The following is a 13,825-nucleotide window of genomic DNA, read 5'->3' as shown; positions in this document are numbered from 1 at the left end:
TATTTTTCAGCAGCTTTTAATTCAGTTGCCTTGTACAGTCAGACCTGCTGATTTAAGATATACATAGAGTGATGCAGGCTATACATAGAGTGAATTTACACCCATTATTTGTAACATTTGCTGTTTGAGAGCCTCTGTTGTACAATGCTATAATCCTTCAATACAACTAATTAGGATTGAATGTTCTTTTGTTTTCTCAAGAAGCATAAAGTCCATTTTAAAGAAGTGTCACTTAAGGCTCACACAAACTCTCAGTGCAGTTAACCATTTTCCCTTTTAAAACACCAGGGCATTCCTGAGTAGGACTAATCCAGTCCACAGTTATGGCTTCTAGGTTTGTCCACTTGCCAAATCACAGGCCAGTTCCTATGTGGCATGTGGACCACAAAAGTTTCAGAGAGTCAAAAAGACCTACTGCCTCTTTATAGATGACACCTTCTTCTTCCTGGCTGCGAGCATTTCATAGAAAGGGTCCCTGCTGATGGCAGCTCTGGCAGAAGAAAAGATAATCCTGTTAAATTTATTTGCCTCTTTTAAAAGCATTTCTCGGGGAACACTGTATATAAATTCAAAATTATTGCCCCCTGGTGTGTTCAGGAAGTCCACTCACTTGATACTGCTGATCCATTCCTCTTTTTCTTCAACGGTTGGAGCTGAAATTCTGTAGAATGTATGGTTTCCCTCCACAACCCGACCATCTGCCTCAGTCTTACAGGCTTTGATCACTTGATCCTTATTGTCTGGGATGAAGAGCTCAAAGCAGTTCTGTGAGACAGTTATTCAAACCATTAAGGAAACGGTAAAACATGTTCAAAGTTCTAAACAAGTTTAATGCATACAAGAGCACATACTGGTTTCTTTGAATCCTCCACATCTCGAATGCTTAAATTCTCCAGTGGAATAATCCCTCTTGGCTCTTTATCCTAAAGTAAAGGTTAACAATAAATCCTTAATAAAACTATTACATTAGTGCATTGACATGTAATTGGTTTAATTATCACTAAAAAAGTTGAATTAAAATTTGAAATAAAAATAACAATCCAAATTATGGTGCTTACAGTAGTGTATTCAAAGTAGTAAAGGCAGTTATCTGTCAAGATAAACCATCTTCGTTTCCATGTTTTTACTCGTCCCCCTATGAAAGAAAAAAGAATAAGAATGATACGGCCCACTGCTGATAGTGAGATCTGAGTTAACGTTTAAGAGAGCGGACGAGATGACGGCAACAGAGAAATGAAGCAGGATGAGGTTTGGAGCACTGCAGCGGACAGATATGTGCATGGTTATTGTACATTAGTTAATGGGCTTATAATTGGTTTACTCATTATCAGTCAAAAGAACAACACACTATAGAATCAAAAGTAAATGACCAAAGAGATATGGAGGGATGACTCACTTTAATTATAATAAACAACACAAGCTTTCATTAGCATGTGGTCCACAACACGAGGTAAAACCTAGTCTTGCATCTTACAATAATAATGAGGCATTCATTTTGTACTTACTTTGAAAGGCATGCTTAAAATTTGAATTTAGAATTAAGGATTTATGGCAAAGTAGTAAAACGAGGAAAATGCAAGCATTGAGTTTTCCTGTTACACGATGGCCCTAAAGGTCATACATCCCAATGTCAATCATAAAGAGCACATACTTTACGAGGGAGGAAAAAAAAAAGTATAACAAGTATTTCTGGACTCAGCAGAGCCATTAGTTTGGAAGAATAAAAGACAGACCTGTGTGTTTGTTAAAACCTCTGATGTTTCAGCTTTTAAGATGTTGCAGAAATTGTGCTAATAAGCAAAGAGGATAAAGAACCTGCAGTATCCAGAGATAAGCGCTAATGTCTAGACAAGATCACAGCGGTAGCATTATTGTGGGGTTTCACACATTGTGAGTAATTCAGCAATGTGCAACAAATGCCACATTCCAGCAGAAACATAGTGTTATAGAACTATTAAGAAACATAAAACATTGATTTTTTTTTAAATAAAAGTATTGGGCCAAATGGAAGTAGATAATGAGAGCAAAGCACACCACATAAAGCACCAAGAAGCACAGCATATTGGCTGATGGGAAAAACAGTGTACATACCTCCTGGAGAAAGAGAACAGGAGAACAAAAGAAAATGGAAAAAAGAATAAATAATAATAAATATGAAAATTATAATAAATCAAACGTTATATTTGGGTGATGAAGCATTCGATAGCATCAAGAATTTGACTAAATCACTGTCATTAATATTACACTTCTATATGCCACCAGATGGCAACCAAAAGAAGAAGAAAAAACTAGTCGAGCTCAAGGTCGTGTATGTTCATATTCCTTATTTCATACTTCATACTCTAATCATATTACATGGTATCAATGTCAGGTGGGCTAGGTTTGACACAGGCTAATCTGACACTAACATGCAAATTGGTAGCAAATGTAGTGAATAACATTTTTTATTTGAAATAACAGAAATATAAAAAAAAAGAAAAAAGTATAAATTAAAAGCATTAACAGTAGTTCTTGTACATTATTTAGTCTGCAATAAAATAAGCATAAGCCACAGTTTTATTATATTTTCTATAGATCTTATCCGAAAAAAAAAAAAAAAAAAAAAAAGACTAACATTTAGCACTCACCTAATTTTAATAACCAGCCTTCGCGGTCTGGATTAAAAAATGTATGTGTGAGATCATTGCCGTCGTCTTCTGGTATCTTAAAGGGCTCATTCTTGATACTTTCATACAGGTTCTGTAGATATTGACACGCATTAAAGAGACAATTAACAAACTATAAAGAGAAAGCATACACACCAACCAGCAAAGAATTCTGACACATTATTTTATTTGGTGACTATTACAGAGATCCAACTAATCATTGTTTGAATATGTAAGGCAGATAAACCATAAAATCTGACCCTGAGCAAGTCCTCTGGTAGGTCTCCACCATCATTAATGCCTCTATTCATTGCTATGAAGCGCTCAGCCGAAGGCTTGTCCTTTACGTTAGGGTTGTGCAGGCTTGTATTTAACATGATGATGGCAAATGAAAGAACATAGCAGGTATCTGCAGAAAAAGTGAAGGCAAACTTTAAGCTTGTGGCATTCTATCCTTTTTAATGGAGGTGACTATGCATATATTAACAGCAGAATGACAGTAATGGATCAGAATAGGCCAAAACCGGTGCCACTTTCAGATACAGAAGCACTTTAGTCTCAATAAGAGCATGGTGCTTATAGACGGTAGGCAAAAGGCTCATGTATGAGTAACTGTGTGTAGGTGGGAAAAGAGTGCAGAGGGATGGGTTGAGTGTTCTACTTATGCAGGAAAAGGTTAAATTAGCTTTTGCAGAATTAAATATTACAATTGCCATAAAACAAGCATTGACTTGCCTGTGGACTGAAAGACACCAGGATTGCACTGACAGTAACGCTGTGCAAAAGCCTCCATCATGCGGTCAATTTTCTGGGCTTCACCAGGTAACCGGAAACTCCACAAGAATTGTCTTTATGGTACAATGAAGGAAAATGCACTTAAGTTAATTACGGTATTAAATCAACAAAAATAGCATTTGCATAACTGCATATTTTTAACATGAGTTAACCATTTAACAACCCAATTCAGTCTCATATTTTAAGCTTTAACATATAATAATCATCATAATGATTATGATGTTAATGATTATTATTATGATATATTTTACCTCAGTGCCTGGACCAGGTTGAGATCTGTGAATTCATGAAGCTCCACAAAGGAATGAAGTACCTCAATATTGAAATCATCCCTAGGGAAGCAAGAGGATGAAGTATATTATTTCAAGAATTATTCTAATATTAGATGCTTACTAACTAAAAGATAACCTTTAATACTATTCACCAGAAGCCTGTGAAATAACTTTTAAAATATGTTTTAGGTAATTTCAAAGTGTGCCCTCAAATAATTTTACTCTATACAACAAGAATGATCAGCAATAAACTAGCATCATTTGTTTTTCATGTAATTATCTCAGTGCTGCCCACAGTTTGGTTGACAAAACCAAAGAGATAGTTGTTGACTTTGGGAGAGCACAGAGCGGAGATTCTCCACTGAACATCGATGAATCCTCCGTGGAAATCACCATCACCAAGAAAGCACAGCAGCGTCTCTACTTCCTGAGAAGGCTGATTATGTTCTACATAGGGACCGTCAAGAGCATCCTGAGCAGCTGTATCATTGCATGGTTTGGGACCTTCACCATCTCAGACCAACAGAGGATAGTAAGGCTACAGGGCGTTTAATGAGGATGTACACATGACAGGATGATGTAATACTGCCTTAAGCACAGAGTCCAGGAATAATACAAGTGATATCATCATGAATCAGTGGAAAACGTATTTGCTCTCAGTCTGCACCCACTACATATTGTTTTTATATTTTACTACCAGTAACTAAATATGAGTAGAGAAATTAAATTTTCCAATTAAATGAAAACCAAATGATAAAGTTTGTGGATTACAGAGCAGATGATAACGTAGCTCTTTTGAGTTTTTTTGCATGTCATGTTTGTAAAGATAAGCATGTTAACTCCAGAATGAAAGGGTAATATGATTAATTTTGATGCTGTGTAATAAAGGAGCATATAACTTAAGGAATAAAGAACATAAATAATGCACTGTGATATGCTGACTGCATTTATGGCTGCATTCATAAATAACACTTGGAAAACATGGACTGCACTGCTGTCATCAATTTAGCTAAGGAATTATGTCATTCTCACCTTTCACCTAGATAATCTCCAATGGCTGTCTTGTTGAGGCCCTCACCCTTATAGAGAAACTGAGCGATATCCTCACAGGTGTTCTTGAGCAGGTCATTCTCTATGAGGAACAGTATCCCCTGTGAAAAGGCAGCACTGTTTTAAGGCACACAAATCTACAGATGGGCACTACCACAGTTCCAACTGCAAAACTTATTTCAGGATATAATATTCCCAAAAAACTTTGGTTTATCTACTTTCCCCCTATCTACTATTCCATACAAGATTTGCGTTTTTATGCATGAAAAAAAATGGCAATGAGAAAATAGTATTTTTATGAGATATATATATATATATATATATATATATATATATATATATATATATATATATATGGAAACGCAGTTATTATAGGCCTTAAATTCAAAATGACCATTACAGGGTCCAAGGCAAATAATAGATATAATTACATGAGAACACAGACATGTTTTATACCTTTTTGGGATCCATGTTGAATTTCTTTCGGCCAATTGCCACCTGTTTATTTCTTTGCATATTTTTTCTGTGAAAAGTATGGAAGCAATATAAGTTGTACATTCCTAAAACCCATTAGGTATTGACAAAATCAGCAAATAAAAGTCAGTAAAAGAGTGCAGAGGCATGGCTGCATGAACCAGTTAAACAATGATTTCTCCTAACACACTTTGCATGTCACAGCATCCTAATGACATCATTAATAACCACAAGATCTCAGTGCATTAGCAGATTAGAAGTATTCCCACTGAGCACTGGGTAATACATTATACATTAATAGAGGTTTTCTTAATTAATGGATTAGCTGCTTTATTAGTATAATTAAATATTCAATACATAAATAAGAAAGGGATAAACATTTGAATAGAAGCCTGAACAATAATAGAGATTCAGAAAAAAATAACTGAAAGTCACATTTCCTAAAATACCTTTTTTATCCACCGTTCACATAAGCCAGTCTTTGTCTGGATAAAGAATGTATAGGATGGGATGTTTTTCGATTTTATTTTCTGAATGTTGCACTATATTTTCTGTTCTTAGACTTAAACTTAGAGACCTAAATCTGTTCCAGGATCTCTGAGATCTCTGATCTCAACCCTATTAAACACTCTGGGAGCAGCCCATCAGTACCTGACTTGACTAATGTCCATGTGGGTGAATGAACACAAATATCCCAACCAGACTACAAAATCTAGTGAAACATCTTCCCAGAAGAGTGGAGATTAACAGCAACTGGTGACATTTGTGTGAGAAAATATATACTGCAGGAGGTTTTTAAATACAGTAAGACTAATAATTACTGTTCACACATTGAAAGGTTACCATTCATCTTTGCTGCTTATCTGCTCCTCTGTAACTAACAGGATGTTTATTGAGCTCAATAGAATTTAATGTTAAAATGTGTTTGCAGGTGTTTGTGTTCTAGCTCTCTACTGCTCTTTGGCCTGTTAATTAAAGTCCATCAAAATAACAGTTTTCAGAAAAAACACAAATACAAACCTTTCTTCAGTGGAACCCAAGTTCTCAATCTCATTTGTCACCTCTGCTATCTCATCCTTGAGCCGCTATAGGGGAAAGAGGGAGAGAAAGAAGAAAGTGATTAATGAGCAAAGCTAAACATGGATCTTTCAAAAAACCCTCATATGTTTAGTTTGACCAAGAACACTCAGAAGGTTTCTCTACAGTGTACAAATTGTCATTTTAATATTTATTCATTTCACAATATGGGCCAAAGTCTGGCCCAAGCAAGGATTAGGAATGGTATGAACAAGTAGGCAAAGGAAGCCAAAAAAAGATTGTAAAGGAAAAAATGAGGTGCATGTAAAAAATTGTTAAAATGAGAAATACAATCCTGAGCAATGCTTTCAACTGTAATTAGTAACTGGTGATACAGAAGGGCTCAGAATCATGCTGCCGCCCCTCCATATGCAACTCATCCATACATTCCAGGGATTCAGGAAACCCACAGATATAAACGCAGTGAAATATTTCCTGAATGTGTGCTTGTGTATAGCTTGTATTTGTGGGAGAATGTAAGCGTAATCCTGTGTCCGCTGTAAGCGGACTGCATTAGTAATTCATCTTGCAGCAGCTCAGACATAGATCAATACTACTCGTGCAACACAGTTATTCAGAACACACACACACACACACACACACACACACACACACACACACACACACACACACACACACACACACGCAAACACTTGCCCTTTTACTTTCCCCTTCTTCTTGGTTTGTGTCTAGAAGGCCTTACTTCAGGGCCATATGCAGGAGGTCATTGCAGCCATTATGTAGCATAAAATAAATAATACATCTGAATTATAAATGCTACCAGTTTGAAAGGACAAAAACATACATGATATTCTGGAGGAAGTGCAATGGGAAAAAAGTAACTTAAATTATTAAAAATATTACAAACCATATTTATAAACCAACCATCAAAATAACGACATAAGAAGCTTTAACAAGATTTAAAAAAAAAATCAAGGTCTCCTATCATCCCCATGGCCTCTTATGAGTAGAATCAGTGATCAATTTGACTGGGACAGCTGACTGAGCTGAACAATTCTGCCAGAGCCGATTTTGCTCTGGAGGGAGAAGTAGGCGTAATTGCTAAAGGATTAAAACCAGTGTTGCTGAAACCGAACAAAAATGAGTAGGTTAACAATGTTCTATGTCAGAGTTGCTAAGCAATGAGAGAATCAGAATGGCAACAGTGAGCTGCCCATTTGCATTTCTCCATCTGGTTTCAACCATTTACTCTTTTATCATTTTTTTTCTTCTGTATCACCATTCAGATTGTCCCACCACCCCAGAGAAATGATGAAAACGGAGACAAACTGGGTAAACTGCACTTCTGTCACTCTGTCTTTCTAACAAATTAATGGTGTAATAGACAAATTTTATTTTATTTGCATACCACATATGTAAATAGGTTTTCTCAAAACAGAAATGTTATTGTGCATTGGGATCCCTGGTGAGCAAGTCAGAAGAGACTGTGGCAATGAAAAACTCCTTGAAAGGACATGAAGAAACCCAAAAGAAAAAAAAAGATAATGGTTCCTCTTCTTGTTCACACTGAATTGTGGAATAATAAGTCATTACGGTGTGCAGTTGTAAAAGTCAAAAGACCTGAGTGTGTTGAAAAGATGTTCAGTGTGAGAACACTGTGAAAAGTAGTGCTGAGTGTATAGAGATGACCGAGAAGCTCATCCTCTGATCTTAGTTTTTACGTTCACTAGAAGGAACACAATTATGTCCAATCGAATTATGAACATATCCATATTTTTTTATATATTAAAGAGTATTAAAAAAAGAATAAAAAATGTTGTAACTACTATATAATCGTAAGGACAAAAAGTGCATGACTAGCATTGTCCATTATTTAGGACTTCAGGTTATGTTATGAGCAGAATCATCATGATACACTCTTTTTTTTCACGCTAATTTTTATTTATGTCTCTGTTATAGTAAATGTGATGTACCTCATGCAGAGCTGATGTTCCCATGATCACAAGGCTTATCAGTATATAAGCACTTTATGTAGCTTTGTGTTGTGTTGTAGCTCTATGTTGTTTGGTGTAGCACCAGGGTTCTGGAGGAACGTTGTCTCATTTTTACTGTGTACTGTGTACCACTGTGTATAGTAGAAATGACAATAAAAGCCTCTTGACTTGACTTGACTTGATAAGCCTTGTAAAGTTCTAGCAGTAGTCTGGAAGGGCTCAGCCTAAAGATCTGGCATCACCTTCATATACTATAACATATATATATATATATATATATATATATATATATATATATATATATATATATCTCAGTTGTGCCAGGAACATGGAAAATGTAAGTAGTGATATGAGGACAATGCTTAAATCGAGGTAAATTCAAGAAAATAAATTGAGTAAAACAGTCAAGTGTCCATAAAAAATGATAAAACCAACAACAACAAAAATCTGTCTGAAAATGTTTTTTCTCCTTTAATGACTGCATTGTGAAAGTTCATATTTGTTCTAAAACTGCTCAAGAAAGCAGGTTCAACAACATTTATGTGCAGGGATGTCACTTTTCTATTCAGCCTGTATATGACAAAATTATATTCAACACAAAGGAGCAGCCAAACAAATGTTAAATTACTGCAAATAATATTCAGGATACCCATATACAAGATTCATTTAAGGATAAACAAAAGAATTCAACAAATATAGGACACACTTGCTGCATTGGATTTGTAATAATAGATATTTTAATTGTAATATTAACAAAATAGCTCGCAACAAAAGTGAATACACCCTAAGTGAACACGTCAAAACTGTGTCTAAAGTGTCAATATTCTGTGTGTGCACCATTCTAGCACTGCCTTAATCCTCCTGGACATGGAATTCACCAGGTTGTTGCTGGAATCCTCTTCCACTCCTCGATAATGACATCACGAAGCTGCTGGATGACACATGGCACTTCCCTACCTTCCCATTGAGGATGACCCACAGGTGCTCAACAGGGTTCAGGTTTGGAGACATTCTTAGTGTGTTTTGGGTCATTATTATGTTGGATCACTGATAATGCAGTTTCAGGGCATTACCAATCCCAGGCCATATTTGTGGTGATCAACAATTCTAACTCTTAGAATTTAGAGGGTTTTTTTGCCATGAGGTGCCATGTTGAACATCCAGTGGTCAGTATAAGAGAATTGCACTCAAAGCACCAAATTACAACTGCTTTAATACGAGATACACAAATTTGTATGGTCCTGTCAAGCAGACAAAACCATGAACTTAGAGTGTACTCACTATTTGTTGCCAGCTATTTTGACAATAATGGCTGTACGTTGAGGTATTTTTAGAGGACAGTAAATCTGTACTGCTAAAAAAGCTGCACATTGAATAATCTAAAATATATCCACGTTTCGTTTCTATAGTATTGTCCCTTGAGAAGATCATTTTTTGTACTCATTTTTGTGAGATACTGTAAATGCAACACACCATTAACAAAATGATTTCTAACAGGAACAGGTGACAAGTTTTAGTTTCAACTTCATTCTCTTTACATGCAATATAAATAAGAAAAAATGTACACAAAAATGTACACAAAACACAAGCTGCAAAACAATATCAATAAGATCAATATCAAAAAGATCTACAGTGCACATAAAATCATAACAGCATAAAGCTTCTCTTAGTTTACATAATGATTCCTGCTGCAAAGGATATTTTAAAACAAGTTAAGAAAATCATCACCTGGATGTCCTCAAGCAGCTCCTGCTTTCGGCGCCGTATATTCTCCAGCTCTTGCTTCTCCTCTGGAGTCAGGTCATCTGGCACTGGTTGAAGAGAAAAGATCATTATGAGCATGTTAATTACAAATCATAGCAGTAACCATACAAACAGTTCAGCTGACTCGGGGCTTGACTTTTGAGTGTTTGGTTTTGATGCATGTTAAATGGACAAGTGCACACAGTCACGTGAAACCTATAAAAATGTTTAAAAGACCATATGTACGCTAAAGCAAATATGACCAAAGTTGGTTCAAGGTGACTTTTGATTTGGCTCACACTGACACAGATCTTCATTTTAACTTAACATGTACAATAGAATAGATTAGCTTTTATTTGTCACATACACATTACAGCAAGGAGAAATTATTTTTTTCGCTTATCCCAGTTTGCTCGGAAGTTGGGGTCAGAGGGCAGGGTCAGCCATGATACAGCGCCCCTGGAGCACAGAGGGTTAAAGGCCGTGCTGTGGCAGTGGCAGCTTGTCGTTACCACGGCTTGAACCCCCGACCTTCCACTCAGTAACCAATCACCTTTCACCAATCACCTTTCCATTTTTAAATGAAAACTTTCTTTCGGCTTCTCCCGTTAGGGGTCGCCACAGCGGATCCTCCGCACGTTTGATTTGGCACATGTTTTTACGCTGGATGCCCTTCCTAACGCAACCCTCCCTAATTTATCCGGGCTTTGGACCGCTGGGGATGGTTCCCTGACCGGGAATCGAACCCGGGTTGCAGCGGGGGGAGCGCTGCGTCTTAACCACTAGACCACCAGGGGACCTAACCATTTTTAAATGAGATGTAGGGAATATGAGTGAATTTGACTTTGCCCAATTAGAAAAAAACTTAACAATAGCTGAAAGTCTCATAAAAGATCACTGATATTACAAGCATATGACTGTATTGTATTATAGCTCAAACAGCTACAACAGGCATTAAACTCTTTTGCACTATAAATAGGATTATTTCTATATTTTTATTGTACTACAAGTTTTTATTGAACATATTCATTTTAATATTTTTATTTCTAGATATTATTAAATAATTAATAATGAAAAACCATGGTAACTTTAATTTTAATATAATGAAGTTTGATACAATAAAACACATTTTTGGGCCTTTTGGGAAGTTTGTCCACTTCTAAAAGGAAAGCTTGAAATAAAAAAGGGAAAATATAGGTAACCTTCCAGGGACCCAGCTTAAAAATTCTCAGGCAATTAATACCACAAACAGTGATGTCAAAAAATGGGTTTTTGATTATATTCAGAACTCTGTTTACAGATATTCTGATGCAGCGCAAACTATAATGTTTCTAAAAATTCATGGGCTGTGCATTTTAACTGAAATACAGGGGGCATTCATGAACTGTAAAGAAATCAAGAAAAGCGATCAAGAGGTCCAACCTTCTAAACTGAGTTATGAGATAAGACAACTGTACAATCCTTAAAGGCATAAAAAAGCTGTAGCAATCCACCTGAAGTGCTTTCCTAAGATGCAATTACGTACAGTAATATCTAGGGCTTCAACAACTAATCGATAAAATCGATAATGAAATTCATTGTCAACGTATGCTGTTTTTGATTAGTTGGGCTGCTCAAGTTACGGGTTCGCGTGATGGCAAGATAACACAGCAGACTGCGAAATGGTGGAGAGTACAGGGTCAACTGGCAGCAGGAAAAAGTGTGTGTCCCAAGTTTCCTGCAACTGAATCAAAGCGAAGTTTGTGTGGGATGGAAATACCACAGTGATGCACAAGCACGCAAAAAGAAAACACAGTGGTGTCACGGATGAAGGTGAAACATCAGCACGGTAAGTAAAAACTGTATAATTCTAATCATGTGAAGATTGTACAGTCTGATTAAATTTTATTGTGTAAACAGTTTGTTTGTAACTTCGGGACAGTCGCACTGGATCTGTTCTGTCGTGACTTGTGAGCACCAGGTTGCGCAATCAGCTCAATCAGCTCGCTTACGAGCAAGCAAACACTGAATGTAAAAACAGAAAATAACAGCAGGAGTAAATGTTTACATTTTAAGTAACTGTTGTGGTTTTCATCGAATGATTATGCATTTGTACACCAATGCATATTTTTTCCTTTTTTTTTAAATCTGGCCTGTTATCTTGCTGCATTTCTCTGTTCCATTCTCTTTTTATAGCATTTGTCTACTACAACAATGAACTTCTGTTTTCAAACTTGATTTACTGTGGCTTTACTATGTTCAAAATGAACTGAGCAAACTGTCTGTGTATTTATTTTTTAAATTGTCAAAACAATGTTGTGTTATATATTTTATATTGATTTGTTTATGCATTGTTGTCAACTTGCCATGAGCAATTATCATTAAAAAAAAATTACAAATGTTAATTTATGCTGTGGGGTTTTTTTTTTGTTTTTAACAGAAAGAAACAACCCAGCATGAGTGGATTTGTTTAAAGGAGAAATCCCTCATGCACTCCTCAATGAACAGCCACTATACGCTTTAAAATGTCAAAATAAAAGATAGTGAAACTCCATATGTGGCTCTTGCATATTTGTTTGTAAACTTTTATACATAAATAGCCTGAAATAGGGTTTTATATAGTTATAGTAAGCAAAACATGTAAAAGAAATCTAGTAATATCCAGTACTGGGCTTACTGTAAGTATTTTTGAATACAGCCTGAGGAAAATAAATAGCAAAAAAGTCTTACAATAGTGACTAATATACAGTCACAATGAAACATTTGTCTTATCTTGTTGAGATTCAGCTCTGGTCCACTAATCTAATTGGTTGACCAGCATGTCCATATTTTACCAATTCCAAAATTGCTGTGTAACCACATATTTAGTGTAACCAGACTGGGATGTTACACTCTGTGCATCATTCCTCTGTTCTATGATTGCCACAGAAATCCCACTTCCTACTTGAAAACCATTGTTAGCATAGCATTTGCAACACCACAATCATTGGACATACATTTTTATGAATTTAACATTTTTATGCTGGTTCAAACTATACCAGGGCATGCAAAATGGGTTGCAATGCAAAATAACACATGATTGCTCTGGTGGGCTGGGAAATAAGACTAATTGATTCTTTTTGCACCCTCAGGACAGAAAGAAATGCAGTCACCAAATTTCTGTCATTCATGCCAACCATGTGTGTTGGATTCATCAAAAACAATGTAGAATAAAAAATTTTTCAGTCAACCTTCATGGTCCTATTCACACAAGCAAATATGTACACAGCTTTGTGCTAAGCACCATGGTAACATACAAGCTAAAATTGTCTTGCAGGCCAGTGAAAAAAATAAACAGAAGGACTCGCATACCATCCAACCCCACCTCCAACATCTCACTACACTAATCTGATTCTGGTCTTAACCACACAATGGCCACGTGGCACATTAAGGAAAAATGTCTTAAAGTGCAATAATAAATGCTTGCTATGGCACAGTCAACTGATGTCCTCACTGATTCGAAGTTTAGGCTGCTTTAACTTGAATCACTTTAAAATTATGTCAAATAAATTAGCTTTGTAAAAATTATATTACCGTACATGCTGCAAAAACTTTACAATTTATTATGCTGTTTAAGAGAAAATGTTGATTAGTTGTCTCTAATTTTTTTCCCCCAGAAGCGTTTTTGTACATTTTACCAAAAGGGGTCAACAATCAACAATCAGAACCAGAACATCATCTACTGAATCTTTTGCTGTTTTTGAAGTCTCAGCATCAGCTGTTAGATAAGCTTTATCACTGTAATGTTAATCAGACCTTGTCATCATATGATCATTTGAACTTCTATCAAAGTAGC

At 36.0% G+C, this 13,825-nt stretch overlaps 1 protein-coding gene across 5 annotated transcripts in view; it reads right to left on the bottom strand.

Annotated features, from left to right (window-relative positions):
- The window catches only part of cyth1b (cytohesin 1b), a 45,137-nt gene continuing 31,312 nt past the window's right edge, over window positions 1-13,825 (bottom strand). For 2 of the 5 annotated variants that reach the window (XM_046853913.1, XM_046853914.1), the window contains exons 2-13: window positions 9,997-10,079; window positions 6,257-6,321; window positions 5,219-5,285; window positions 4,745-4,863; window positions 3,692-3,772; window positions 3,381-3,493; window positions 2,906-3,054; window positions 2,627-2,739; window positions 1,059-1,137; window positions 852-923; window positions 611-765; window positions 1-490 (exon numbers count right to left, since the gene is read on the bottom strand). In XM_046853913.1, coding sequence (XP_046709869.1) covers window positions 412-490; window positions 611-765; window positions 852-923; window positions 1,059-1,137; window positions 2,627-2,739; window positions 2,906-3,054; window positions 3,381-3,493; window positions 3,692-3,772; window positions 4,745-4,863; window positions 5,219-5,285; window positions 6,257-6,321; window positions 9,997-10,079 — 1,175 coding nt within the window. In that variant the 3' untranslated portion in view covers window positions 1-411. Of the gene's footprint in view, window positions 491-610; window positions 766-851; window positions 924-1,057; window positions 2,095-2,626; window positions 2,740-2,905; window positions 3,055-3,380; window positions 3,494-3,691; window positions 3,773-4,744; window positions 4,864-5,218; window positions 5,286-6,256; window positions 6,322-9,996; window positions 10,080-13,825 lie in introns of those variants that run through there. The other 3 variants (XM_046853911.1, XM_046853912.1, XM_046853915.1) reach the window with 2 other exon arrangements.

Source organism: Silurus meridionalis, chromosome 7 (assembly GCF_014805685.1).
Source record: "Silurus meridionalis isolate SWU-2019-XX chromosome 7, ASM1480568v1, whole genome shotgun sequence".
In the NCBI taxonomy this organism is placed as follows: Eukaryota; Metazoa; Chordata; class Actinopteri; order Siluriformes; family Siluridae; genus Silurus; species Silurus meridionalis.
This window is presented reverse-complemented; position numbering and strand designations above follow the sequence as displayed.